The 25,913-nt window shown below is 37.6% G+C and overlaps 1 protein-coding gene across 4 annotated transcripts in view; it reads left to right on the top strand.

The window, feature by feature from the left end:
• celf3a (cugbp, Elav-like family member 3a) overlaps positions 1–25,913 on the top strand; it is a 129,195-nt gene that overhangs the window by 70,719 nt on the left and 32,563 nt on the right. For all 4 annotated transcript variants that reach the window (XR_005635430.1, XR_005635431.1, XM_039767464.1 and 1 more), the window contains exon 3: positions 15,779–15,827. Coding sequence is in view for 2 of the 4 variants with exons in the window: in XM_039767464.1 (XP_039623398.1) it covers positions 15,779–15,827 (49 nt within the window). In the remaining 2 variants the exon portion in view is untranslated. The remainder of the gene's footprint in view (positions 1–15,778; positions 15,828–25,913) is intronic.

Raw genomic sequence — 25,913 nt, 5'->3', positions numbered from 1 at the left:
CAAACAAAGAGAGTGCAGATTCAGCATGGACAACAAAAGGGCATGAGATTCCAACCCAGGACACTCTAGCAGTGAGGTGACAGATCTACTAACTGTGTCACTATGCCACACCCAGAAAGAAAGAACATGCTGTAAAGTAAATGTTGGTCAACTGTTTTACCGTTAATAATGAATTTGTTTTCAATGTACATTGTATGTATTCTTCTCCTGTATATTTGAAGTTAAAGATATTTTTATTTGATAATGTCCAGTTACATTTTTTAGCAAATGCACTAAATAGGCTTTGTTTACTAAAGTAAGTCTTTTCCCACGTTTGTCTAAGACGCTCCTTTGAGTCCAGGCTGGAGATCTTCTTCTTTACTACCTTATTCTAAATTCTAATATTTAACCTGTGACAGTGTATGTTCTTTTACTTTGTACTGCGTTTTTTTTATTCTTATTATTGAAATGTGCTATATAAAATAAATATTAAATGAATGAATGAATGAATGAATGAATACCCATGTCCGATCTGCTTATGATTAAACTTTCTACTTTCCCCTCCATCCTGGCTACATATAAAGAAAAACCTTGTCTCTCCTCAAACTTTGCAGCAGTTACCATTTATTAGGTTAAAAACAAAAATGAGAGTAGATGAATATAGTTCTCTCATAAATTGCGCTCTGCGTGTTTGGCACAGGGTAGAAAAGCAGCTTGACTCCATTGCATATTGGCACAGCCTTACCCCAAAATTTCAGAATAACTTGGTGGGTAACCCCTCTCCTATTCAACTTGGGCTTCATCAGGTATCGGCAGACTTGGCGATTAGTTTGATGAAACAGGACTCACCTCTCTAGTTTCATAAAAACAATTTTACAATTCCTTCTTCCCTTCTTTTTCTCTTTACAGATTAGATCTTTTCTCAGGATGTGTGGAAGACTTTTATCTATCCCTTTTCCCAGCTATTATTTGACTATATTATTTCTTCTTCACTCTCCACCCAACACATTTCCTCTTTGCTTGCTTGTCTTTGTAATTCTGTTATTACATCTTTCCCAGTCATTCAGTGATGGATCACTGGTTCTATCCCTGTCAAGTCCATTGTGTTGAAACACAATTTTTAAAAACATGAAGAACCTCCTCCAGAAATTCTAATTATCAACACATCCAATATAAAGTTATTCACAGAGATTATCACTTGCCTAGAAAGCATTTCCTCATGGGTTTAGCTCCTGGCCCAGTCTGTCACCAGTGTTCCCTTAATGCACCAGGCATTTTTCTCCACACGTTCTAGGAATGCCATTATTACCACTGTTGCAGTTCTTTGGGCCTCAGTTGTGCACTCCATCTCTCAACTCCATTTTAGCTGTCTGTAATCCTTGCTCTTCTACCATTCTGTTCTTTTTAGATTTTTCTTCTGTGTTTCTGGCCACTGTTAAAAAACCTCACACTATTCCATTCCATTCAAACTACCCGCGGTACGACTGCACTTGGGTCTTAATTTGGGATCCTGGGGTGGTTCGTTGTGTGCAGCAATGGGCTGTATCAGTGCATGCTCCCAAGCTATCAACAGTGCATTATTTCCATAGCTATTACTGTATAACAGCCAAACAAACTTCTTACAGTTTTCTCTGCCTGTTTTTTTTTTGCTTTCTCTATCTGGAGGTCCTCCTTTTATAATCTTGCTTGTATCAATGGTGTATCGGCTTCAACCATTAGCAAGTGCGAAGACACCATATCTTTGATTAAGATGACAGTGAATCCACCATCCAACTTGACTTGTAAATTTTAGTTACTGTCTCTCAGCCAGACATGTTGACCTATGAACTTTGTCACTGACCTGCGTGTTCTATTAATTTATTTTTTTACTGTGTTTTCTTTTGTATAGCTCCAGTGTGGGATAGGGTTGTCAAACTGGTTGTGGGGGTTCACATTTAATATTTGAAAATGTTTTACTTTGCTGTCCTCTTCCTCTCTTTAAAATCAAGTAAAAACCGATTAAAGAAAGAATGAACATATGGTTGGTTGATACTGTGGTGTGGAAGTAATAGGGAATGAGATATGTTAACCTGCAGTACTTTTTTTTTCCAGCACGGAGCCCAGTGTTAATGTACAATCAATCCTTCTTTTAAAATGAATCTTCTATACAGAGCTTCATCCCAAATCTCTTTTACAAAGCCATAAAGGACACGATTACACAGACAATTGAATAAAGCATAGCACAGAGTAGCTACTGTAATGGACATGGTCAAATAACACATTGTCACCCTGATGACAGGACAGATGATTCTGCCACTACATGAAGCAAATGATGGAAATGTACTAAAGGCCCCATTACTGGTTCAAAAAGCTATAACTGTTTCAATTTCAGATAAAATATGCAAAACAGAGTTTTTAATCCATCCATTCATTTTCTAACCATCTTCACTATGAGCAGTCACAGAGGTGCTGGAGCCTTTCTCAGCAGACATAGTGTGCAAGACAGGAGCAATCCCGGGACAGGGCGCCAGCCTATCCCAGTCACACGCAAACATACAGTGGGGCCAATTTAGCAATGCCAGCCTACCTAAACTACATGTTTTTGGACTGTGGAAGAAAACGGGAGCATCCAGAGGCAACTCATGCAGATACAGTGTGAACATACAGACTCCACAGAAGGAAAATCCAGGATGCAAAACCTGGTTTCCTTATTTCAAGTCAGCATCATTACCACTGTGCCACCATGCCACCAAAATCTGTAATTCTTTCAGTTTTTATGCATAATTATTACAGTAACATTAGGAAAAATTGTTTAATGGGGCTGCATCGCAACTTTAGAATCCTAGCCCAGTCACCATTTGTGAGAAGTTTTCATGGGTTTTTCATATTGGTGCTCAATCTTTCACATTCCAAGACATGCATGTTAGGTAACTGGGGATTCTAAAACAACCTATTATAAGTTATGTGAAAATGTGTGTGTGTGTGTGTGTAATTGGGCTCTGTAATACACTAGTGTGTTGTTCATATTTGGATCCTGCATTGCACCTTATGCTTTGGTGATAGTCTGTGGCCCCCACAACACTAAATTGCATCAAGCAAGCTTAACAATGGATGGATCACTATTCAAAATCAGTAGATCAAGAATCCTATAAAGTTAAACCTATAGAGGCAAAATGCTTTATTATTTTTTTAATCCTCATACAAATGTATGCCTGTCAACTCCTATATAAGCAAGAATTTCCACATTGGATAGATTACTAACTGTGACAGAGGCAAGGGAAATTTAAGCTTAACTCTGTTAGTGGATTTCCAATGAGGCCTGAAAAAAGTAGCAAACAATTTCCTAGGCATCATTACAACCTGGATACATTTTTAAAATGTGACAGGCAACAGTAGTCCTTGAGGCACTTATCTTTTAGTTAGATTGTTACTTTATTTGCTGTATGTCACAAGTCCAATAAAACTTTTATATCAGAATAGCCCACAGTGAAGCAAGAGACTGGAATAAGGGTGGATGGATGGATTTCATATATTGTGTACTAAGATACAGTACCTGCCAAATAATACAAAGAGTACACGAACCGTGTTTTGCCCTAATCGGGGCTCATCAGGTGTACGCACTTTTGCTTCCCCTTACGGTGATCGAACCTCGGACGTCAGCACCTGAGGCGAAGTCTCTGACATTATGCCACGGTGGCTGGTTTGCTTGCTTGACAGGGTGAAGATCGGAGTATTACATTCATAGGTCTGAATCTCAAACTGATTATTTGGATGGTTACCAACCAGGTAACGCTAGACGGTACATGGGTAGTTTTATTTTCCCACCTATCCATCTTTAGTAAGCAGCTTCTGACTACTTTACATTTTTTGAGTACCTAAGCCTGTCTTGTAAGTAACGTGATCATTATTGGATAGAATACACCATAGATGCTAAGGGTGAACTTAATATTCAAACACAAAACAGTATTTTATCATTGGTGATCAATTTTAGTGAAGAAGAACTACATTTTTATCTTGTTTCTAAGCTCTGCCTTAGGATTCCACTTAATATGGAGGCATCGTACACGTGAGGATTTATTTATTTTCATTAGTACTAGGGTGTTGTACCGTGTTAGCCATTATGAATGTAGTGAGAAGTCAAGCAAAATGACACCTTTTATTGGCTAACTAAAAACATTACAAAATGCAAGCTTTCGAGGCAACTCAGGCCCCTTCTTCAGGCAAGATTAAGGGGCCTGAGTTGCCTTGAAAGCTTGCATTTTGTAATCTTTTAGTTAGCCAATAAAAGGTGTCATTTTGCTTGATTTCTCGCTTTATTTTCATTGTAATTTTATTTACTTACAAAATCTATTGGAGACAAAAGTGTAAGACATATGTAGAGACAATTCTTGACATTTCAAGCCTTCATTATAGCAGAGAGGTAAAAGTGATGCTGATCACATATTCTAGTGTTCTAGTGCCATAACTCAAAACTTAGTCATTGCTCACAAAATGACAATGTGGAGGAAAGCAGTTGCTGCTCTTTTGTCACAGCTGGGTCTATTAGGCGTGAATCTGGGCCGTGAAATGAGGAGTTTAATTGGGCAGAATACTTGACTTGGACTAACATCAGCGTGGCAGAATTCAAATAGCTCTATTACTTTTCCTGGTCTGAACCATGCAGGGCTATGCAAGAGAAGATTAGCGTTAATCTATTTTTAACAGTCTCCCTAGATTATATCTAAGAGAAAAAATTTTCCAGCTCATATACGCATTTGCACTTTGTATTCCATTACAGTATTTAAATTAGTTACATTGCTTTATTTCTGGAAAGGCGAAGGAGCACAGTTTGAGCAAGCAGATAGATTTCCCTGTGTTACTGCATTTATTCAGTAAAACATGTCAAGTCTGCTCTAGCCTGGACATCTGCAGTATAGGCCAGTAGCTTAATAATTATATCAGGGAATGATCAGAAGCTTCTTTGGTAGACAGGTGGTCTTTAATATTCATGTCAATTAACACAAAATATGGGCCGCTTATAGGAATTTCTGAGCATGGTTATTGAAGACAGTAGACCCTTTTATGAAGGTCTGAATTAGAAGAGCAACTCACATCTGCTTTTCAGCATCTTGAACAGAAGAGCTTTGGGGAGATGCCTGATTTTTCAGAGTGGGGGTGTGGATAATGTGAGTATAATCTAGTAGAGATCGGGCTTTCTGAATGTTAGGGGAATATTCAGACGCTGAAAAATGACAATGGCGGTCAACATAAACATGGGCAATTTTGAAAGGTTCAGAACATCCTCTCTGTGCTGCCAATACAGGGCTTAGATCAGTCTTATGACAACAGTACACCTACGAATATCAAACAATAGAGCATCACCTTTTAATATTCAGAGTCTGGATTAATTCTGATGGGCTTTTATAGTGAGACACAGGTTATTTATTATATGTCCTGTTTTGGATGCCCTTCCACAGGCAGACGTGTTAAGAATGCCCCGACAAAGACAAACTAAGATAAAGTGAGCATAGCCGCATGCTCCAGGATTTAGACGCCAGCCAGCTGTGACTGTGAAATGGAGATGGGAGCTCCATTAAGCAAGACTGTAAAGTACAATACAATGCAAAGTATATAGAATATAATGTAGTAAATGAATAAAAAAATATCTATTGCATTTCAGTATAACAGCTACGCAAGTTAAGCCCAATTCAGGTATTTCCAGATATAAACAAGCAACTCAGGAGGATATACTCACTGAATACTGGTTAAAAAAATAGTCTTCAGATTTAGCTCTGATTTAATCACTTGGGAAATTTGAAAGACATTTTTCTCCCATGTTGCATATATGGTAGCTGAACTGTTGCCCCCAGCAACCAGCATCCTTTATTGTTTACCCAGAGGTGGCCAGTGATGTAAGCAAAATCGCCAGGCAACCAAATGTGATAAGCGAAGGAGAGTAGGCGGTTGCCATGTAGCACAAACTGCCATCACCATAGCAACCAAGCATCTGGCCTCCTCTTTTCGTTTTTTTTCCGTCTAAACTAGGTGTTTTTATTTGACTTACTTATCAGTCATTTATACCTGGCTCTTTATAGATAACAACAGGGGCAGCTTGGAGAAATGAAAAACATGAAGATCTCCTTAAAAAAAGATAAATCAGTTACTAAGATTATGTTTATATACTGTACTTGAACTCATTTTAAATGCTGATTGTATCACCAATTCTGTTTCCAAATTTGCTTCTTCTGGTGAAGCCTGTGTGTAAACCATTTAAGCTTTAGAAGTAAGGGCTCTAAAGCAGCCTTTAATGATGTCTGCTGAAAGCCATTTTGTGCCTAGCTGAATAGGGTAGTAATACAAAATATATAACCCCTGAAAATAAACTAATATCTGAGTCCTAGGGGCTTATAGACAGGTACCAGAAGTGGGTTCTATAAGATGGACTTGTCTGAAAGCCATCTTCAGCTTTTCATTGTCCACTTATGTAGCTGCAAATCCCTTCTGAGGGGGCAATTTATTCAATCCAGCACCATTTTGTCACCTCTTGTCCATTCATCCTACAATATAATCTCATTGTAAAGCATAGACTTTGTACTGATCAAGGCATAAGTGTATTGATTAAGACACACTTGATTGTCAATAGGGTGAATTAGTGGGCTTAGCAAAAGGATGGATGGATGGGTATAGCAAAGGAAGATGGACACTCTCATTCATAAATATGTTTCTAACTACGCCGGTAGGTTCAGTTTTCCATATACTATTGTAAATTTGGCACATTATGGGTTAAAAATCATAATCAATTTTTTTTTCTTTCATTCTGTAGATGATTTACACTTCTTTATTAGGTTACCCCTTAACATGAAAACCAAAGATTTTAGTCCAAGGCCTTTCTTTACAGGGTGCATTTTATGAAACTGAGATGGATGCAGCATGTCAGATCAAAATCCCTTCACTCTTATATCAGTAGTGCAGTATTAATTTTGCCATGGCTTTGTTTATAAGTTAACCTCTATGTTATTGAGAAAGGCCAGTCACATTCCCAGATGGGAAAGAGTAGTCATTTGAGATTTCACAAAAGATACCGAATTTAAGAACTTAAAGAAAGGGCTTGGCTCTGTCTTATTCTCTGACTTCCTTTTACTACTCTTCTTCAATATCTGAATGTTTGTGAATGCTACTCCGTGCGTCTCAGTTTGATTCATCCAATTTGCTCATTCATCCCATGGGTAAGAGCATACTTGCATATGACCAAGGCACTGTATCAGTGTTATACTCTAATGCCTTGTGAGACTTGAGACTCATCCCTATTTTGTTTCATGTGGCTCACACGTGTGCATCATTTTCGTTTTCTCCACAGTGTAAAAGAGAGAAACGTGTTGCTCTGGAGGGTCTATAAGAGCTGCAGTGGTTGCCACAGCAACTCGAGAACCTGCTAACAACTTGGCTAGAGAATTGAAAGATGCAGGACTGGTTTCTATGGTAACTCGAGTGCTTTGTAAAATGAGATTTTAGCCCACTTTAGCTGTGAGGGTCCTTCATTTCGGTAAGGTTAAAGGCTGCAAAAGATGAGAGCTCATTATTTTATCTCATAATAACCTATGGGTTTGAAAGTAAGGGGGAACGCTTTTTGTTTAAACAAAAAAGACTGAGCAGCCAGACAGCATCTGCACGGTATTGCACTTTTGGCATATTTAGTGGTTAAAATTTGAAATGGGAGTGACATGCAATATTAACCTTATATTATGATGATGTTCTGACCAATGGTGCTCAAGTTAACAAATCACATTTTAATGCCTAGAAGAAGATGCAACTCACTACCTTAGTAATGAAAAAGGTTACTAGAATAATATTTATCGGTTTTGAGTCTCCTTCGGGTAACAAAATTAAAACAAAATTCTTTGTACCTTCGTCAGTTCTGGTTCCAGACAGGTTATCCACACTATTCTCCAAATTAGATCTTTTCATCATCTAACATTGATTTCTTTGCTCAGACTTGTTTTCTCAGTTTTTTTTTTCCCCTATTTCCTGATGACTTTTATTGTCGCCTGATCCCTATGTGGTCTTTTATTAAGGCCTTTCAGCTCTTCTCATTTATAATAATATTCTATCAGATTTAATTGACTGTAGCCACTAGTGCAAGATTAGGCAGTGCCAGTTCTCATAGACTGCAGTGGCCTGCTGGATTTCTCACTTCATCAACCCTTTCAATCAGGACCCCATCCCTTGTGTTTCGGTACTCAGTTTGATTCAGTAATAGCTTTCAAATATTATTTAGCTTGTTCAAAACATTTAGAAAGAATAAGAATTGCTTTCATATTGTTAAAATAAAGAAGTGCATTTGGTTGCAAAATTTTATCAGGTAAGTGGCACATTTCTTTCTTTGAAAATTTCTTAAAATTAACAATTTCTTATCTATGAAATAATTGCTCTACTATTTAGTAAAAATAAAAAAAATCAGAGTGCGGCATAGTGATACTGTTTCACAGTTCCAGTGTCTTGGTTTAAATACTGGCCCAGATATAATAATAATAATAATAATAATAATAATAATAATAATAATAATAATAATAATAATACATTTTATTTATATAGCACCTTTTCCATGCTCATGGTGTTTGAATGTTCTCCCTATTTCTTTTTGGGGTTTTCTCTAGGTATGCCAGTATTGTAGATCTCAAAGTAGTGGACGTTAGGCTAATTACTGTAGTATCTCTAAATTATACAGGTATTAGTGAGTGTGTGGGCACAAGTGCGTTCTTGAATGGTGCCCCGATAATTTTCCCTTATTTTTCTCACCCCTGCCAAAAATTGACCAGCTTTTCACAACTCTGACCTATATAAGTGGTTAGAAAATGATAAATATACTCAGAAATAATAATAAAAGTTCAATATTTCAAAGTATACCTCATGTAAATAAACCGCAAGCACAGTCTGGTTTCAGCAATGAGAGCTTTAAAGTAAAATGCTCATGTAGCACCTAATTAAAAGAATTTGCTTGAAAAGTAGCATAGTAGCAGTCATATTCGATTATCACCCATTACAACAACAAATGAAATCAACTAAATTAACATACTTTATCTAAAGTCATGCTGGTTGAATAGTTGTTTCATCTTTCTTTCCTCTACTGTCAATGATTTTGTGCATTCATTGTGATGAAACGCATTCTTTTTATGCCTTCCACTATGCTTTTCATCCATGCCTCAATGCTGCCTTTATATCCAGTCCTCTCCACGTGTACACCTATCTTTTACTTTCTTCCCACCATATCAACCTCCTTCTCCTCATCTGATGATCTATCACCTCTATGCAGTGTGGCAGCTGGCTGGCGTCCATGCCCAGCCGGGACACCCCTGCACACTGTATTCAGGGGGAGCAGCTCTGGACAGTGCAATACCTCCCCCTGGATGCTAGATGGCCGTCCCCCTGGGCTGGAGTAGTGCCTCGGTTTCCCACAGGGCTCTCTGGGAATTGGAGTTGGGTGCAGCCCTGTTGGGTCCTGCAGGTACCACCAGGGGGTGCTGTGTTTGGGACTCCTGAGTCCGTGTGGGCAACAGATTCACACCTGGAAGTGCCACCGGATCTCGGTGATCAAACACTAGGAGCACTTCCAGGTGACCTATAAAAGGGAGCCAGCAACCACCACTCATCGGCCAGAATCGGGTGGAGGAAGACGAGGTTGCTGGGGAGGAGTGGTGGTGCCAAGGAGAAGAAAGTGCTTGTGCTTTACTGGGGAGTAATAGTGCTTGGGACTGTGTATTGCATGTGGGGTTCACGGGGAAGACGTGCCCCACAGGTGAAAAAAAATAAAATTCTTTGCACATTACACGTGTCTCCTGTGTCCAGTCTGTGTCAGGTCAGGTGCTATATAGCGCCTTATCTTACAGCAGATACTTTCCGGCTGTGGTTTCAGTGATGGATCCTTCATCAGTTAGCTGAGTTTCACTGAAGGCACAGATGTCCACCTTGAAGTGTTTACTCAATTCTGCATTTGCATTTCTTTCCATTGGTGGAACATTTGACCACTAATTGTTATCTTATTTTTTGTAACTTTGCTTTGCATTGCATTTTTTTTTTACCGTACCTTACTTCTATATACCTGAGTGCCTACCCAGTACTACTACTGCTGCTGCTGCTGCTACTGTACATTCTTCCACTACCTTTACAGGCCATTCTGTTCAATCTCAGAAAAACTCCTGCAGAAGTCAAAATCGCTTAGAATTAGTGGAGTCTACACTTTTTTCCAAACCATGAAGAAAAAAAGAAGTATTGTCATTTGATACTAAAATAAACCTGTTTCAAAAGTGGGAAATGAGACAAAGAAAGAAAACGATTCATGCCTTGATAGATTATAATGATGTGTTCATGTGCCATGAGCTTTCAACAGAAAAATGTTATCTGGATACTACTACAGATGCTACGCTGTAGTAGTATCCATCTTGAAGGAGGCCCAGAAAAAGCTGGATTTTGCACTCCTCACTCTCTCCCCTATCAAGCATGGACCTCAGCATGAAAGTGGTCACTGTTAGGCATTTGCCCCACTCTTGTGTTATATTCCTTTCTTCCATGAGCATAATTCTAAAGTTCATCTTCAACTCACTAGCGCTTGTAGCGCTTGTAGTTTGAACACAGTGTTCTGAGAGATAGCAGGCTGGATCTGTTTGCGCTAATACACCTGTCCCAGGTGTGTGGCTGCCTTATCTTAATGTTTTCTGACCACCTGGAACAACTTTGCAGTCACACTCTGAGGCTTTGTCACTGCATCCAGTTTCATCAGCCATCAGGAAAATGGGAAATATATGTAACCTAATAAGATAAAAACACAAAGAATCCCACATGGAGCAAGTGATACTTTCCCTTTTCGGCAGCTGTGTTAAATTCAGGCAGGCTGTCTGGCCTTCATAAAAAAATAACATTAGAATCATGACCTCAGCTGTGCTCTGAATTGTCTTTTCTTTTTCATCTTTTCCTTTTCTTAATAATTGCCTGACAGACTACAACACATATAGTCAGGACAGTCTCTCTCTCTCTCTCTCACACTATAATTTGATGGCAGACCTTTCTTTAGTCGATTCCCTACAGTTCTCAGAAAGATGATAAACTGTATTTCGTTTCCTTACTGTTTTGAGCTTCATTTCGAATGCAATCATTGGGAGAGATAAATAACACAGTGTGCGTACATTTCTCGAAGAGGAGCTGCCTGTGACATTTATTGCTTTGCAGGATTGCTCTCTGATGGCACAGGGTGGAGGTTCTGGAGGGGGAGCAGGTCGTTTCTGACATGGAGCATTTTGTCATGAACACCGGGATTTCGAAACCTTGCCAGGAATAGAATGACACTGGGAATTCACTGCAGCCTCATTGCAGCACTGCTTGCCAACAGGAAGGCCTGAGGCCTGCAGCTCCCTAAATCAGTGCAAGCCTGCTCTGACACATTACAGCTAATCAATCCAGTCCATCGATTAAACAAACTGTAATTGCAGCCAGTGATTAATTAACAGCTTCGCTAATCTACTGTACAAGCTGCACGTGATCTATTAATGGCACTTTTTCTTTATCATCAAGGATGATGCAAAAAAATTCTAACATTTTGATGCTTCTCACACAGCGACTTAAACAAAGAGTTAAAAGATGATTAAGGGCAAACAGTTACACAAACGCTTCTTCATCTAATTTGCAGCAAAGAAAAACGTACCACAGGGTTTTCTCAAGCAAAAAAATGTTTCATTCCTTTTATTTTTTGTATCCACCTAATCAATTATAGGGTTATTAGGCATCATACATCAGGCACAAGGCATAAACTAATATTGGATGTACCTGTGGTTCATTACAGAGCCAATTTAGCTACCAGTCAGCCCAATAATCACATCTTTGTGATGTAGGTTGAAGGAGTATTCAGAGAAAATCTGTGTAATGATGGTTAAATTCCACATAGACAGTTCCTAGGCCAAGATTTAAACACATGAATCTGGAGCTACAAGGTAGCAGGGCTAAACACGGTGTCACTATGCTATCCCAGCAAAGACTTGTACTGGAGCAACTAAAGCTAGCCTTTGTCTCAAGCTAATGGATTTCAGTATCTGTTAACTTACAGATGTGGGCCACATGGGTGGAACAGAATTGCACCTCATCTGGTTGAACAGCCCACCTCTAAACTTTTAAGAAGTATTAACTCAATTTGTATTGATTTGGTACTCAGTGTAGAATGTTGGTATTTCAGTCACCATTGTGATGCCAATATAAAACTCTCCATCATCGATGATGATGTGTGCTTTCCATGACACCTGGTAAATATTGCTGTGTCTATTTTGCCACATAGAGGAAGAATGTTTCTAGTATTCTGTTGGGAATAAATGATGTACCATCACTGTCTTTCAGCTTTGGCTATGCTGAAGGTATGTTGTTTGGCTCAGTGAGCAAGTGAGTGTGCGCATGTGTCCCAGTATTCATAGATGTGAACAGCATTAATCAAAAATCAGTGGGTTACATCAGTTTGCTATGGCAACATGTAAGATATGCTCTCCAGAGCAGTAGCAGCAGCAGGAATCTGTGTAAATAGGAAGCACCGTGTGGCTTTTATCTGTGAATAATGGGAAATTTTCCCCCCCAAATTTTTTTTTAATATGTTTCTATATATGAAGGGTATATTTTTTCAACCCATGATATTTTTCATGACTATGCTCTGCTTTCTCATGCTTGAGATAACTGGCCATTTGTGTTATCTTCATAGTCAAGTGCTATTATAGTTACAGTATCTGTGACTGACAAAACAAAACACTTGGACCTTTCTTTCTTTCTTTCTTGCTTGCTCCACTGCTCATACCTTGCTTACAAAACTGGCTTTTGGCAGACATGTTGCCTGGCTTGACTATGTGCTCCTTCTAAATTTCTAATCGGCTATAGCTGATTACTGGTGATCAGTTGGATGGTCCTGTTAATCTGCTAAACCAGGCTAAAGCACAATCCATTGCCCGTGATGTACACCCATAACATATATGGGTTTAAAGGGTCAGATCTATGTTTCCTCTTTATTTTACAAGTTTGTAATCAGCAATGCATGGTATACAAAAGACATCTTGTGTTACATGAATCTGCAAGAAAACAAAGTGACATTTTGAGTTCACAGTGTATTTCCTTTGAAGGCATATTGTGCAATAGAACAAACATCTTGTTGATGATTTAGGAAACTGTATATAATTTGTTGCATTAATGTGCTGATTGCTTTACTGTGGGTTTTGCAGTCACTGTATCATACTGTATGAAAAGCAGCCATTCGGATATCCTTCAATCTAAACAATTTATGACTAACAGTAGCCCAGTCAATAGATTACAAATGATTATTAAGTCCTTGTCAGGTGTCTGACAGTGGAATCTGTTCTTAACCAGGCCTGCTGTGCTGTATTTGGTTAGACAATATAGCCAGGATGTTCTCTGGCCCAAGTGCTTTAAATTTACAGCTGGTATAGAAAAGAAAAGGTAGTTGGATAATACAACCCAATAAATTACAGAGTGACACACTGAGCTTTGGCCTCAGTTGACTTTCTGGATGAGGTTAGCACCTGTTTCCTTTGTGTCTGTCAGTTTTCACTGGAACCATTTTACATTTCAAAAATTGATTATCTGTTTACTGGGTTGCTGTTTATTGTTCAGGTATGAGTGTTTTTAAAATCAGATAAACAGATATGGTATAATATGGTGTATTCATATAGGTAAACAAAGCAGACTGTTCATCCAAATCTATCTCTTTGTAACTGAGAAGGGGCAAAGTGTGGTGGGAATCTAATTAGAGAAATCATGTAGGATCTTCTCTTGCCAGACATGCAATTCATTACTGGTTGGCTGCTGTGTTTGAATTGGTTATGCTAAGATTTAGATAGGGTAGTGTTGTAGAGATATTTTATTGTAGTAGTCAAAGTTTAATGTAAACTAAAGTTGAAGGGGGTCAAAAGAGAGACATTGTACTAGAGAAAACACATTGGGAGGAAAAGAAAAGGAAAAACAAAAAATGTAAAAGGTAAATAAAAACAAATTTACTCCCTAGTGGCACATGACATAACTCTGCACAATCTTAGGTTAGATTAAGTGAGTGTCAGTGCACCTCCAGCATATCTCGCTCTCGCCTCCTTAAAGTCTGGCATTCCTTTTTCATAGTCAGTGAGCCTTTGTCCATCTTACCTGTTAACCATAGTCTCATTGATGCACTGGACAGTAAATCCCCTCCTGTACTTTTATGGAGGCTTTCTAGGGTCAGGTGTACCTTTTCAGAACTACAGTAACAAAAAGATTGCAGTGCTCTCTACCAATTTATGTTGTCACTTCATCTCAATGGCCTGACATGAATTTAAGTCAGTCATACGGCCATCTTAAAAGTTGCTCTAGTTCATCACATGTCACTGTACACAACACTTTTCTATAACAGTTTCAGTAGCATCTGACAATTTTTCTATGAGTTCCTCTCAGTTTCAGACCCCCTCTTGCTAGTCTCTATACAAGGGGATCTTTTGGACAAATCTACACAGATAGCCTACAAGCCCTTGGTGGATCATATGTATGCCCACTAGAATGTAAATGTGTCCTTTCCAATACCATTTTATTCCTAGTGTTGCTCTAACCACACCCAACAAACTAGACAATCTCTAACAATATACCACATTAACATCATTCATTCATCCAGCTGCTTTTCGCATATACATGGTTCCTTTATATATAAAATTATTTTGAAAAGAGCTATTTTGTAATGCATAAGAAGGAAAGAAGGGAAAGGTGAAAGTTAATATTACGCTTAAAAATAAAAAGAAAATAGAAATACCACATTGAGCTTTTATCATAGATAAAGAGATTGACTATCTGTCCCTAACTAGCTTTTCAAAGATAAATAGATAAATCAATTAATCATATGGCTGTCTCTGAATAGACAAGACAAACAAATTGATCCTGTGTCTGTCTCTAACATGCTTTTTGTAGATCAGATGCACTGCTTGATCATTCCTAAAGGGCTTTACCAGTAATTATGATGGGGTCACACATAGCTTTTTTTTTTTTACTAAATACAGTAGTTTATGTACATGTACTGCATACAATGACAAATGTTTTTCTGAGGTAGCATATTGGCAATTAGAACAAACTAAAAGACAGCTTTACCGTCAGAGTAGCTGTAAACACTGACCTAAAGCAACTCTAGTGACCACATTACTGATTGTGTCAACAATAAATCACAGTAAACATAACTACAGCTTGCCTCAGTGTGATATTCATGACCAAAGAAACACCATTATTAGATTAATGAATAAACCACGTATCACATATTGCTGGACAGGTGAGAGACAATGAGTCATTTTTGACCAGGGCAGTATTACCATGCAATGTACCTGATCACTATACATTCAACATGGTGTATCTGAGTAGTTGTTGAAGATGATAAATGTCGTAATAATGAAGTGCTGCAGCAGCCTATCAAATAGCACATATATATAATATAAGTATAAGTATACCCTATAAGTAATAAGTCTGACAGTGACTGGCCTTTACTTTCCGAGAGGTCATAACCTGGGTTAAAGCCTCCAGCTGTCTGTTCTTTTTTACAGAGTGTGTTGACATTGTGTAAGAGCTCCAAATAAATATCAGGTTTGTATGGGAGATTTTTGAAACAATTGTCCATGTTTTATGCTTGATAATGTAAGTTTTGACATGTTTATTGTATACTTTAGACTAGATTAGTTTGCCAATGTATGCGGTGAATACTGTCAATGCTTAGACATAATTCTTTCATAGAAAGCAGTAAATTGAAATCTAAACACTCGTTTTATTTTGCTTCTCACTAAGACGAATTTTCTTTCATTTCTAGATGAACCGGCCCATTCAGGTGAAGCCAGCAGACAGTGAAAGTCGAGGAGGTAAGACACTCTTAACATGCCTAATAAAGCTTTCATCTTCATGGGGATCACCTTCTCTACTGTGTTTGTGATGTCTTAATTACAGCCAGGATGTTAATTTCCCAAGGCATTTGAGCTTTAATTTTTAATGGCACCAGAAGTGAAGGATATTTAAATAGCTTTTCAGGTTTGCAGTACAGCTATCTTGCCACATACTTTTTTTATGTACAAGAAAAGGTTTGTATATCCTGCATGTCAATAAATTGATTACAAAATATAGACCACTACTCACCTCATCATCTAGACCGGCCGTTCCTGAAAAGTGATGGATGGGTATATTATTTAAGAAATGTGGAAATCTCCAGACACAAAACAAATTACTGAAAAACAACAGCCAAAGTGTGGTTTGCCCAAATAAAAAAGTGTAATTTTGTATTGCACTGTAAAATGGCTGGATGAAGCCTTTTTATTACATGGTTTCTTTGAAACACCAATAAATGTGAGGTTTATTGGAGTGACTTAAATACCAATTGCCCACCCAATTAAGTTTTTAATCAGGTCTGTGATCTTCTGATTTTGATTTTAGTATACTGCTTACATTGTGTATGTGACCTAATATTTTAATCGTGCTTGCTTGTGATGAAACCATTAAAGAACCTATATAAAATATTGATTGATTGATTGATTGAATAGTTAAATAACAGGAAGCTGGTATCATAATATTTAATCATAAGTAGAATGTATTATTATAATCCCACTATCCATCTTCTAAACCTGCTTTATCCTGAGCAGGTTTGCGGTGAAGCTAATGATCATTAATTCATGTCAGTGTTTATTTGCACAGGATACAAAGCCATATATTGCTCTTTTGGCAACCCCAACCTAAAAATCAGATGTATAGGTTATTAATCTATTCCCTAAAAGCTGGAGAAGTGTTCCTTTAGCTCAGTGTGCTAGGGCACCACTTTGGTGAATGGAACTTTGAATAGAATGGAATACCCAATGTAACGTCCATGTGTCAGTGCGACCATATGTGTTGCACTAATACCATTGACTATCATCTAGACCCAATGTAATTTTCTGGTGTGGCAATACATTGAGTTTTTGTCATTTCAGATTGCAAGATGGTGAGGTGCATTAACTTGCAACCAAAACCTGTATATTGAAATTGACTTGGTATGTGTGTAGTAAGTATGTCTTGCAATGGAATGGCACCCCTTCCAGGTTTGTTTCCATGACTTGCAGATGATGTTGCTACAATAGCCTGTGGCCCCCATGTGATCATCTGTTGAAATAAGCATTTTTTTGCATAATGAACAGGTGAATGGGTGGCATGGTGGCGCAGTGGTATCGCTACTGCCTCGCAGTAAGGAGACCCAGGTTTGCTTCCCGGGTCCTCCCTGCGTGGAGTTTGCATGTTCTCCCCACGTCTGCGTGGGTTTTCTCCCACAGTCCAAAGACATGCAGGTTAGGTGCATTAGCGATTCTAAATTGTCCCTAGTGTGTGCTTGGGGTGTGGGTGTGTGTGTGTCCTGCAGTGGGCTGGCACCCTGCCAAGGGTTTGTTCCTGCCTTGCGCCCTGTGTTGGCTGGGATTGGCTCCAGTAGACCCCTGTGACCCTGTGTTAGGATATAGCGGTTTGGCAAATGATTGACTGACTGATTGAATAGGTGAATAAATAAATGAATGAATGAATAATGACTTAGTGTCATATTGACAGCACACTGATTAAAACCCAATGATTTTAAAGAATCAAATTTAGTTGCTGGTTTTATCTAATATATGTGGAATTTACATGTAATCCCTATGTCATTGTAAATTTTCTCCTCGTTTTCTAGCCCCCCCAACAAAGAATGCATGTGGTGATTTATTTGATGGGTCCGAATTGGCCCAGGAGTAAATGTGGCTGTCTGCATGTACTTAATCTTCGACAGACTTGCGTCTCATCATGTATTTGCTCTTTCCTTGCACCTGATGTGGGCAGAACAGACTCTAACTGCACTTGACCCTGTAATGGAAAAAGCAAGTTCAGATATGAAATGGATACAAAATGGTCTGTTGCTTAATGCCATTGGTTTTGACATAACTAGTCAATTATGCCAGTAACAACCTTGATAGCAGATGGTGATATATAAAGCTCTTGCTTAAACAGTGTGTGTATAGTATGTGTGGTGCCTTACAGGCTAATCCGTGTTTTTACTGTTTTTTTTTTTTTAAGTACAGCTTTCAGTAGATCTCACAGCTCTCATGATAACTTTTGGTAACGTATTTTGAATTACAGAGAGACTGAGTCTTAATTGTAGTCTAAATCTGAAACTTCAGTAATTCTCAAGAAAACAGTTTGATCTACAGCCACTAAAACATGCACAATGCGCTTAGCTCAACAGTCAAATTTCTATCTACCCTAAATTACATAAAACATTTAAATTGGTAATAATTTGTTAATATTCATCATTTTGTTATTGATGATGTATGTTTAGGTGGCAAGGCCACAGTTTCACACTCTCCCTCACTTAAAAATCATTGCATTACACGCATTTATAAAGCACGAAATGGCATCAGATGTGGTAAACAGCAAGGGCTAACTTCAAAGTATACAGCTGACATTTCTCCACCTCTTGCTGTAGGGTGTCTAAAATGGGTATCTCCAAGGATAAAAAGAGTATCACACTTGGCTTTGTTCTTCTGAAGAGAAGCACTGAAAGAACGTGTGCCCCCTCTAGTGGTCAAATGTATGAACAACATGAGAAGGAAGCTTGTGCTTTGTATTAAAAAATGAATATGTTCAAGGCTCTCAATTGATTTATCGATGATAACTGTCCCCAAATGTAATTTCAAATCATAGCTTTTGATTACACTAAAAAGATTATAATCGAAAATGATATATTTATTAAAGAAAATATAATACACCTTTCTTAATTATTGCTAAAAATGTACTAACAGGTGGCATATTAGTACAGTGATTAGACTTACATCCTCATGACTTCAGGAGACTGGATTCAAAACCATGCCATGTCATGTGTGTATTCTGATTACCCTCTTATGTCTGAAGGACGTGCAGATTAGGATGCTTTTCAAATCTAAATTAGACTGATTTGACTTCATGCAGGTGCATGTGTGAGTGTAACTTGTGACTGACTGCCGTCCTGTCCAGGTTTGGTTCCTGCCTTGCACTGTATTGTGCTGGCATTGCCTCCTCTGGTGCTCTGCAGCCCTAAACTGGATTACGCAGGTTCAGGAAGTGACCGATGGATTTTCAACACATTTTCAGTGGTCATTTTGAAAATAACGCAAAAGGTTAAAATTAATTTAGTATAGTTCATATTTTTGGTAAAGGGTTACATAAAATGTTTTTTAATGATTTACAAATTATGCAGCATATTCAAAATGAGTTTTGTAAAATTATGAACTTTATTTTTTTTATAAAAATATGTATTACGTTTCTTATTCATTAGTAAAGAATTTACTCAGATATTAAATAGAAAACTTTTGATACATTTTGGATTGGCAAAAACGTTTGTGTACCGACCCTTCAGATCACACTTATCCATTCGCACACCTATTTTCCTTGAGATGTATAGTTTCTTATAATCAATCTTGTTGCTTTTTGAAAGGGTTTACTTGTCTGAATACAGTTCAGAAATGGCAGCTGGTATCTTAAATATATGATAAAGGCGAAGGTTACATACTTTAAAAAAGCTCAATCGTAAACTTTATGTAAGTCTATTGTAGAACATAATGTAATTAAAAACCTCTAATATGTGTCTACTTAAAGGGCCTAAAATTGGATTTTTTTGCCCAGCTGGTATTTTTATCCATCCATCCATTGTCCAACCCGCAGAATCTGAACACAGGGTCACAGGGGTCTGCTGGAGCCAATCCCAGCCAACACAGGGTACAAGGCAGGAACCAATCCCGGGCAGGGTGCCAACCCACCACAGGACACACACAAACACACATTAGGGCTAATTTAGAATCGCCAATCCACCTAACCTGCATGTCTTTGGACTGTGAGAGGAAACCAGAGCGCCCAGAGGAAACCCGGGACTTCTAACTGCGAGGCAGCAGCGCTACCACTGCGCCACCGTGCCACCCTGGTATTTTTATAATTACTGTATATTGTAAGTAATATAGTAGGTTTTGTAAAGTATAGTATTTATTGTGGATGTCTCCTAAGTCTCACTTGTAAATTTGGCTGTGTTTTCAGGGCCCTTGGTTGTGTTCAGTGTAAGGTTCGAAGATGTCTGCATTATGAGCAGTTAAGTGAGCGCTTGAAACTTTTGCAGTTGAAAATGCATCATTTCAGACAACAGCAGCTTTCCAGAAATATCATTAGGAATTAATACATTTTAAGGATTGAGCTATATATATATATATATATATATATATATATATATATATATATATATATATATATATATATATATATATATATATATATATATATATATATATATATATATATATATATATATATATATATATTGCTGTGCATTTAAAAGAAAAATGCAAAGTAAGCATACTAGCACATAGTCCAAAACTGTTTTGGAAAAATAACCAGGAAGCCTATGGATTGTCATGTACCAGGGAAGTATTTCCCTACTACATGCCTACTATTTGAAATCCTTGTGTTTTTCTCTTTATTTTGTAAGATTAAGGTAACTTTCCAGGTACAAAGCCAAACAATTGGCAGCAAGAGCACAGGCAACCACCAGTGACCCACCTTCATTTAAAATTGTTGTCCTTTCTGGTCAATTAAAGGAATGTTTGGGCCATCATTCACTGTGTAGTGTTGAAGTCAAGGTTATGTAACTGTACACTAGGTGCAGGACTAGTTTCTGTTTAGTCCTTGATTTGTCACAACCAATAATTTTAACCCTGTTCTGCAGTGTCAGGTTCAAGTAATGTTTCTTCAACCATGCAGCAAAGATATGAGATTGCGTCTTGAGCCTGAGGAAAGCAATCAAATGACTTTTGAAATGTTGTATCAAGCATATGGAACTAGGACAATAAGCAGAGCAAAATTATTCCAGTGAAGAAAGCATTTCAAAAATAGTAAACATGGAAATTTTAATCTGATAAACAGGTGAAGATACCTATGGATGCTACCCTGAGTATTTAAAAAAATTACTGCCACATATCTTTCAGAAGTTTTTGGAATGCTGAGGGTTAAGAATAGTATATGAGCAGGGAAATTAATAGTCAGATACAGAATGTCTGGTGTATTTTCAAAACATTTAAATTAACCTTTTATATACACTATGTTTATATGTATACACGTATATAAGCACATAGTTCTAGAAATGAGCTAGAGACAGGCAGAGAATCATGTTGGGAGTTTGCAGGTGGCAAGAGGCTCACAGTTTTTGAAAATAAAAGAGCACAGACCAGGAAATGGATTATGCAAAGGGGATATGGGGATAGGCAAATAAGCAGTTTTTAAGCAGGAAGAAGTCAGAAAAACCAGAAAGTCTAAATCTAAGCCGATCATCAAAATCACGTTAAACAAGAATCAACATTGAAATAATACCAAAATGATGTTTTTAACTAGCTCAGAAAATTGCCCCTAGCTAATACCAAGTGTTGGTGTATAGATTTGTTGTTCAGTTTAATTATTCTCGGATAAACAAGAATCTTGCAAGTGCATCTTAAATAGTCACGCAAACAATGATGTCACTTGCAGCATTATTGTAAATCTCATTTTGGGAAAGAAATACTCATGAGAATGAAGTGAAAGTGGTTTAAATATCATATAAATAAATAAACAAAAACCGGGTTTAAATGTAATGATAACAGTTTGCATCATTGAACTTATCAGGCTTCCAATATTGGTCAAGAACAGAAATTATATTGTAAGTATAATTAAAGAGTGTAACGAACTGCAGTATATAGGTCTCTATATACATCCATCCATTATCCAACCCGCTGAATCCGAACACAGGGTCACGGGGGTCTGCTGGAGCCAATCCCAGCCAACACAGGGCACAAGGCAGGGACCAATCCTGGGCAGGGTGCCAATCCACTGCAGGACACACACAAACACACCCACACACCAGGGCCAATTTAGAATCGCCAATCCACCTAACCTGCATGTCTTTGGATTGTGGGAGGAAACCGGAGCGCCCGGAGGAAACCCACGCAGACACGGGGAGAACATGCAAACTCCATGCAGGGAGGACCCAGGAAGCGAACCCTAACTGCGAGGCACTCTATATACAGCAACTGAATAGTCAGCACAAAGCACATTAAGTATAACAACAATATAACACTTAAAGTGTCTTATTGCTTTACTAATTTTACTGGTAACTTATCTCTGTGCTTCTGACATATTTGTGTTCACAGGAAAAAAATGAATTTGCAATCTCATTTCAAAAAAGAGCTTAGAGAAACTGAGTTTAAGTGGCAACTGTGAATTCTCAGAGGATATACGTACATTTGTACTTTCAAGGAATATGACTTTTGTGAATAACAAATCAATTTTTCGAAATGATAATTGAGATTTGACTTTCCGTTTAAAAAAAGCTTTGACAACCCCAATCAACATTTCAACTGCTTGAGATGATTAAAGAGTTTTTGAAAAAGAAGGCAACTCAGTTGAACATAAAAGAAAGTCTATTTTGGAGAAGTTTTGATGCGTTGGAAAAATAACAGGTAGTTTTGGGGGATTATCCTGCCCTGAATGTCCTGAATCCCGATTCATTAACGATATTAATGTAATTTATATAATTACAACAATGACATTTTATCTAAATTTGGAAAAGAATACAGTCTCTCTTGGTTGGATGAGGCTTTGTAATGAAGTTGAAGATAAAGTGTGAGCTAGGTGTCAGGCAGGCTCCATAACACCACAGACAAGTTGTTATCTTTAATATATTTTCTCATTCTCATTTCATTAATCATTTTCAAGTACAAAAAAGGCATTTAAACACTAAGACATTATTCCCTTGATTATTTACTACTTTATTGTTAACTGGTATGAAACCTGAGTGTAAGGTTCTCAAATACTTATTCAATTATTTTCACACAATGGCTGCTATTTTTAAGTCCTAGAAATATTCTACCTATTTTCATTTTGGTGTATGCCCATCTGAACACCCTGTGTGAATATCTTAAACATTCATGGTGTTTCTAGGTGTCATCCACTTATTGTTTCTAGCAAGAAAGTAACAGGTTTCCTTTTTACTTTGTTTAATTTAATTACACTAACTTGCCTAGAATTTCTTAGTAAATGCTGGCTATCAGAAACATAGTAGCAACCAGCAAGTGCAGATTGGCAGCATCAAATCTGGCTTGCTGATTTTCAACACAAGTACCCCACACGACACTGTGCTGATCCCCCTGCTGTACTCATTGTTTACTTATGACTGTGTGACATAAAGCAGACCCCACTGCCATCTTCATCATAAGGGATGATGTTAAGAAGGTCAGCTGTTTTAAATATCTTGGACATATAAACATACTGATGACTTAAAGTAGTAACAATACATCTAGGCTACAATCATGAAGGCTCACCAATGCCTTTACATCACTAGACCTCTGAGAAAAACCCCACATATCCATCTAGGCTCACCAGCTTGTACTCTGTAGGTCCACATTGGAGTCCTCTTTAATCACTAGCTGCACAACTTCCTGGTGCTAATTCTATTCAGTTCACGAGTACAAAAAATTGATGTTGGTGAAGTCCTTTAATGCAGGACATATAAAATGAATGTTACCTTTTAAAAGGCAAACAGTATTATTAAAGATTAAAGATCTCAGCAATCTTGCAAAGTGTCTTTTCTCCTTCTATATGATTTTGCATTCATTGTATTTATATTCTGGTGTTGGTACTGAATCACTGTCACTAGTCTGAGGGAGATATGCAAGTAAGAATTATAATTGTACTATGCACACATAACAGGAAACTTGAAATACTGGTGAAATTAAAAAATTCACATTCTTTACTGTACTGCATTGTAACATTGAAAAAAGTTAGAAGTAGAAATGTACAGTACAGGCCTAAAGTTTGGACACACCTCCTCATTCAATGTGTTTTCTTTATTTTCATGACCATTTACAGCACCTCATCACTCTCCTTTTTGGACAAATAGCCCTTACACAGCCTGGAGGTGTGTTTGGGGTCATTGTCCTGTTGAAAAATAAATGATCGTCCAACTAACCTGACTTCTGCACAACACAACTGCTGGTCCCAACCCCATTGATAAAGCAAGAAATTCCACTAAATAACCCTGATAAGGCACACCTGTGAAGTGAAAACCATTTCAGGTGACTACCTGTTGAAGCTCATCGAGAGAATGCCAAGAGTGTGCAAAGCAGTAATCAGAGCAAAGGGTGGCTATTTTGAAGAAACTAGAATATAAAACATGTTTTCAGTTATTTCACCTTTTTTTGTTAAGTACATAACTCCACATGTGTTCATTCATAGTTTTGATGCCTTCAGTGAGAATCTACCAATGTAAATGGTCATGAAAATAAAGAAAACACATTGAATGAGGAGGTGTGTCCAAACTTTTGGCCTGTACTGTATGAATCCATAATTGAAGTGAAGATGACTCAAATTAGAGTTATAATTGCAAAGGTCAGTGTCTGAGATGCTAACAAGTGATCCCCAAGAAAACACAAGACAACCAGGAGAACAAACATTACAATTATAAATTAAGACTATGTGCAGTGTTTACTCCTGCCAGGCATTATACATTTCTAATCACAGCTACTTTGTCTCTCCTTATTAAATGATGCATCATATTAAACCAGTGGTCTCAAACTCCAGTCCTGGAGGACCGCAGTGGCTGCAGGTTTTCATTCTAACCTTTTTCTTAATTGGTGACCAGTTTTCACTGCTAATTAACTTATTTTCCTTTCATTTTAATCAACTTGTTTTTAAGATTTGTTCCTCTGAATTGCTTCATTTCCTTTCCTTAAAAGGCACCCAAAGAGAAATGAAATGTAAAGAGAGTGACTCAACAGAAGACCAATTAAGTCAGGGCCTGTAACTCCAATCAATTTTGCTCTAACCAGTTGCTTAATTAGGTGTTGATTCTTGCTGTTAATTAAACCCGTTCTGTAATTCCAAGGCTTGTTGCTGCTCTCTTTGTGCAATATCCTATATTTCCAAAATTTTGCATTTCCTCTTTTCTAAGAGCACTATTAAATGTTTTATGGACCTGAGCAGATCACCATTCCTTTCTTTATTTTCAGACATTGTATGATGGACACACTTTGCTGCTCATGTTTTGCTCATTATTGTTTGGCAGCTAATTAAGGAAAAAGAAACAATAAGGGTTCTGAGTCTTCGAGACCAAGTCAATTCAAATTAATTCAAAAGAAGTTAATTAGCAGCAAAAACAGGTCACTAATTAAGAAAAGGGTTAGAATGAAAACATGCGGCCAATGCGGCCCTCCAGGACCGGAGTTTGAGACCCATGTATTAAACTATGAAGTGCATCAGATGCTATAACCGGCATGCTCTACAAAGTACATACAGTATATCATCAGACTCTTTTTCTGTACAAGACATAAACTCTAAATTTTGTAATTCTTGTTGAAGACAAGCACTCTTCTATCCATTTAGGTTTGTTGGGCACTGTGACTTATTCCAAAAGGGACACTGAACTCTTGTTTATGAATGGGAACACAAATGCACAGTTTCTAGTAGCTTAGCATTGACTCTCTTAATCTGTTTTACTTAAGTTCAAAACAGTTCCATGTAAGAGTTTTTAAAGGTGTGGCCAGGTGAGGAATGGAGCCCAAACTTCCTGAGCTATAAAGCACCAGCTTATTGCTGCCAAGAGCATGTAAAGATGACAACAAGCTATGATAAGAGGTTAGTTGTCATCTTGAATCTACAACTTTTTGTCCTTTATTATATTAGATGCAGAATTTTATATTACTTAATTCATATTACTTTGTACTTTATAAGTAATCTTTGTAGCCTTCAGTGAAATATAGGAAATTCATTTGGGTCATAATTTACTGACATACTACACTGCAAACAAATTTTACCAACAGATGAAAAAAACTATGAAAACTGGTGCATGAAAGTTGGAAAAATTATATTACCTTATATATTTTACATTTGAATAAAGAATGGTGTTCTCCCCGTGTCTG

Source organism: Polypterus senegalus, chromosome 1 (assembly GCF_016835505.1).
Source record: "Polypterus senegalus isolate Bchr_013 chromosome 1, ASM1683550v1, whole genome shotgun sequence".
Lineage (NCBI taxonomy): Eukaryota > Metazoa > Chordata > Cladistia > Polypteriformes > Polypteridae > Polypterus > Polypterus senegalus.
The sequence above is the reverse complement of the archived record's forward strand: the minus strand, read 5'-3'. Positions and strand labels throughout refer to the sequence as shown.